This window comes from Triticum dicoccoides, unplaced genomic scaffold (assembly GCF_002162155.2).
Source record: "Triticum dicoccoides isolate Atlit2015 ecotype Zavitan unplaced genomic scaffold, WEW_v2.0 scaffold201421, whole genome shotgun sequence".
Lineage (NCBI taxonomy): Eukaryota > Viridiplantae > Streptophyta > Magnoliopsida > Poales > Poaceae > Triticum > Triticum dicoccoides.
In genome coordinates this window covers 1-1,998 of record NW_021234467.1, presented here as the reverse complement: position 1 = coordinate 1,998, position 1,998 = coordinate 1, and the positions used below count along the sequence as shown (strand labels likewise).

The 1,998-nt window shown below is 45.6% G+C and overlaps 1 protein-coding gene across 1 annotated transcript; it reads left to right on the top strand.

Moving 5' to 3' along the window:
* Positions 1-543: 543 nt before the first annotated feature.
* LOC119345052 (expansin-A24-like) lies at positions 544-1,822 on the top strand. Its single transcript, XM_037615288.1, has 3 exons — positions 544-796; positions 900-1,224; positions 1,319-1,822. Exons 1-3 carry the CDS (start codon positions 637-639, stop codon positions 1,626-1,628), a joined length of 795 nt encoding a protein of 264 aa, XP_037471185.1. The 5' UTR covers positions 544-636; the 3' UTR covers positions 1,629-1,822.
* The last annotated feature ends 176 nt before the right edge of the window (positions 1,823-1,998 follow it).

Here is a 1,998-nt window from a genome sequence, read left to right as displayed (position 1 = left end):
CATTTTAAATCTTCAGAATGTCCCTTTCAATCTGTTCACATTCTCGGAATTTATGAATATTTTAAACATTCTTGAACGTTGCCGAGTTTGGCATGCATTACGATCCACCAGACCTAACGTCACGCTGCTTCCCAGGATCAAACCGATGAATATTCAATTTCTTGTCGACCATACATTAAAAATGTACGGATTCAAAGGATCTATGCATATGGATGTACCTTACTGACAACTCAAGGTTTCTTCACGACCTAATCATTAGATACCGCCGCAGCGCCGACGTTAAGGATCAGGTGCAGCATACGATCACTCGTAGTATGATTCAAGGAATTTGTCTGCGCGTACGTACATATATCTGTGGATTGGCCCTCAAGCCATGGCACGGCTGCACGGCCAGGCACATTTGCACGCTAGCTGCTCCATTCACCAATCAATCAGGGTGGCCTTGCGACGTGCGAATGAATCAACCGCATGTGAAGACTATATAAACAAACGATCGTGAGAATATGAGCATCACATCACCACACAACCATCAGCCACAAATTAATATAGACCGTACTCATCAGCTTGCGCACTCCAGTTTTTCGGATCAGGTACAGATCATAAGCTGTAAAGTTTCGAGGGCACACAGCCATACATATGGCTCCAGCTCGAGTTGTCGCCGTAATGCTGCTGGCGGTTGGCAGTGTGCTGCTGTCTGTGGCTGCGGACACCGCAACTGTGCCATCCCCAGAACCGTTCATCTGGCAGAAGGCGCATGCGACATTCTACGGTGGCGCTGACGCCTCCGACACAATGGGTAATTATTCAAGTCACACAACTACATCTATTTTGTGTGTGGCTGCCCTCTTCATCTTGTTCTTTTGTCTATTAACATTTGCGATGTATCTTATATATTGCAGGTGGTGTGTGCGGGTATGGCAACCTCTTCTCCGAAGGATACGGGACACGCACGGCCGCTTTGAGCACCGTGTTGTTTAATGATGGCGCCGCGTGCGGGCAGTGTTACAAGATTGCATGCGACCGCAAGCGTGCAGACCCGTTGTTTTGCAAGCCCGGCGTTACGGTCACCGTCACTGCCACAAACTTCTGTCCGCCCAACGACGCCCTCCCCAATGATGATGGCGGCTGGTGCAACACGCCAAGGCCGCACTTTGATATGGCCCAACCAGCCTGGGAGAAGATCGGTGTTTATAAAGGTGGCATCATCCCTGTCATGTACCAAAGGTATATATGCGCTTCTTACTTGTTCAGAAATTAGTCCAGAGTCACTAGAGCCATTTAACCTATAGTTTTCTATGTCACTGCCATACACATGCAGAGTTCCGTGCGTGAAGCGGGGTGGTGTGAGGTTCAAAATCAATGGTCACGATTACTTCAATCTTGTGCTTGTGAGCAATGTTGCTGCAGCAGGATCGATCAAGTCCATGGATGTCAAGAGCTCTGATTCTGATGACTGGATGCCTATGGCACGCAATTGGGGCGCTAACTGGCACTCGTTGGTGAACCTGACTGGAAAGATGCTCTCTTTCAGACTAACAAACACTGATGGACACACTATTGTGTTTAACGACGTTGTGCCAAAGGGGTGGACCTTCGGGCAATCCTTTGTTAGCAAATTGCAATTCTAGTGAGCAATATCTGCCGACCAATTAATTTATCAGGGAAAGTGGTGGATTTGTAATAATTGGTTGCATAAAGTGCAAGTTACGGTGTTTAATGTGGGTGTGCTGCTTGTAGCACTGATCTAATTTTACAATTCAATTTGTTCATACTCACTGTGTAATTCATATGGTGTACATAACATCCAATTAATTCTATCAATTGTGTATCCTACAAATGCACTTATATGATGGATTCCGTAAGTTGATTATGTCATTCTGTTGCAATTTATGGTAAACCGCTAGCATACAAGCACAGAGTATCCATGTAGAAAACGGAAATTGTGTATTCCTTCAGAACATGTATAGTTTTACTACAACTATTTTAAGAGGAAGGGAT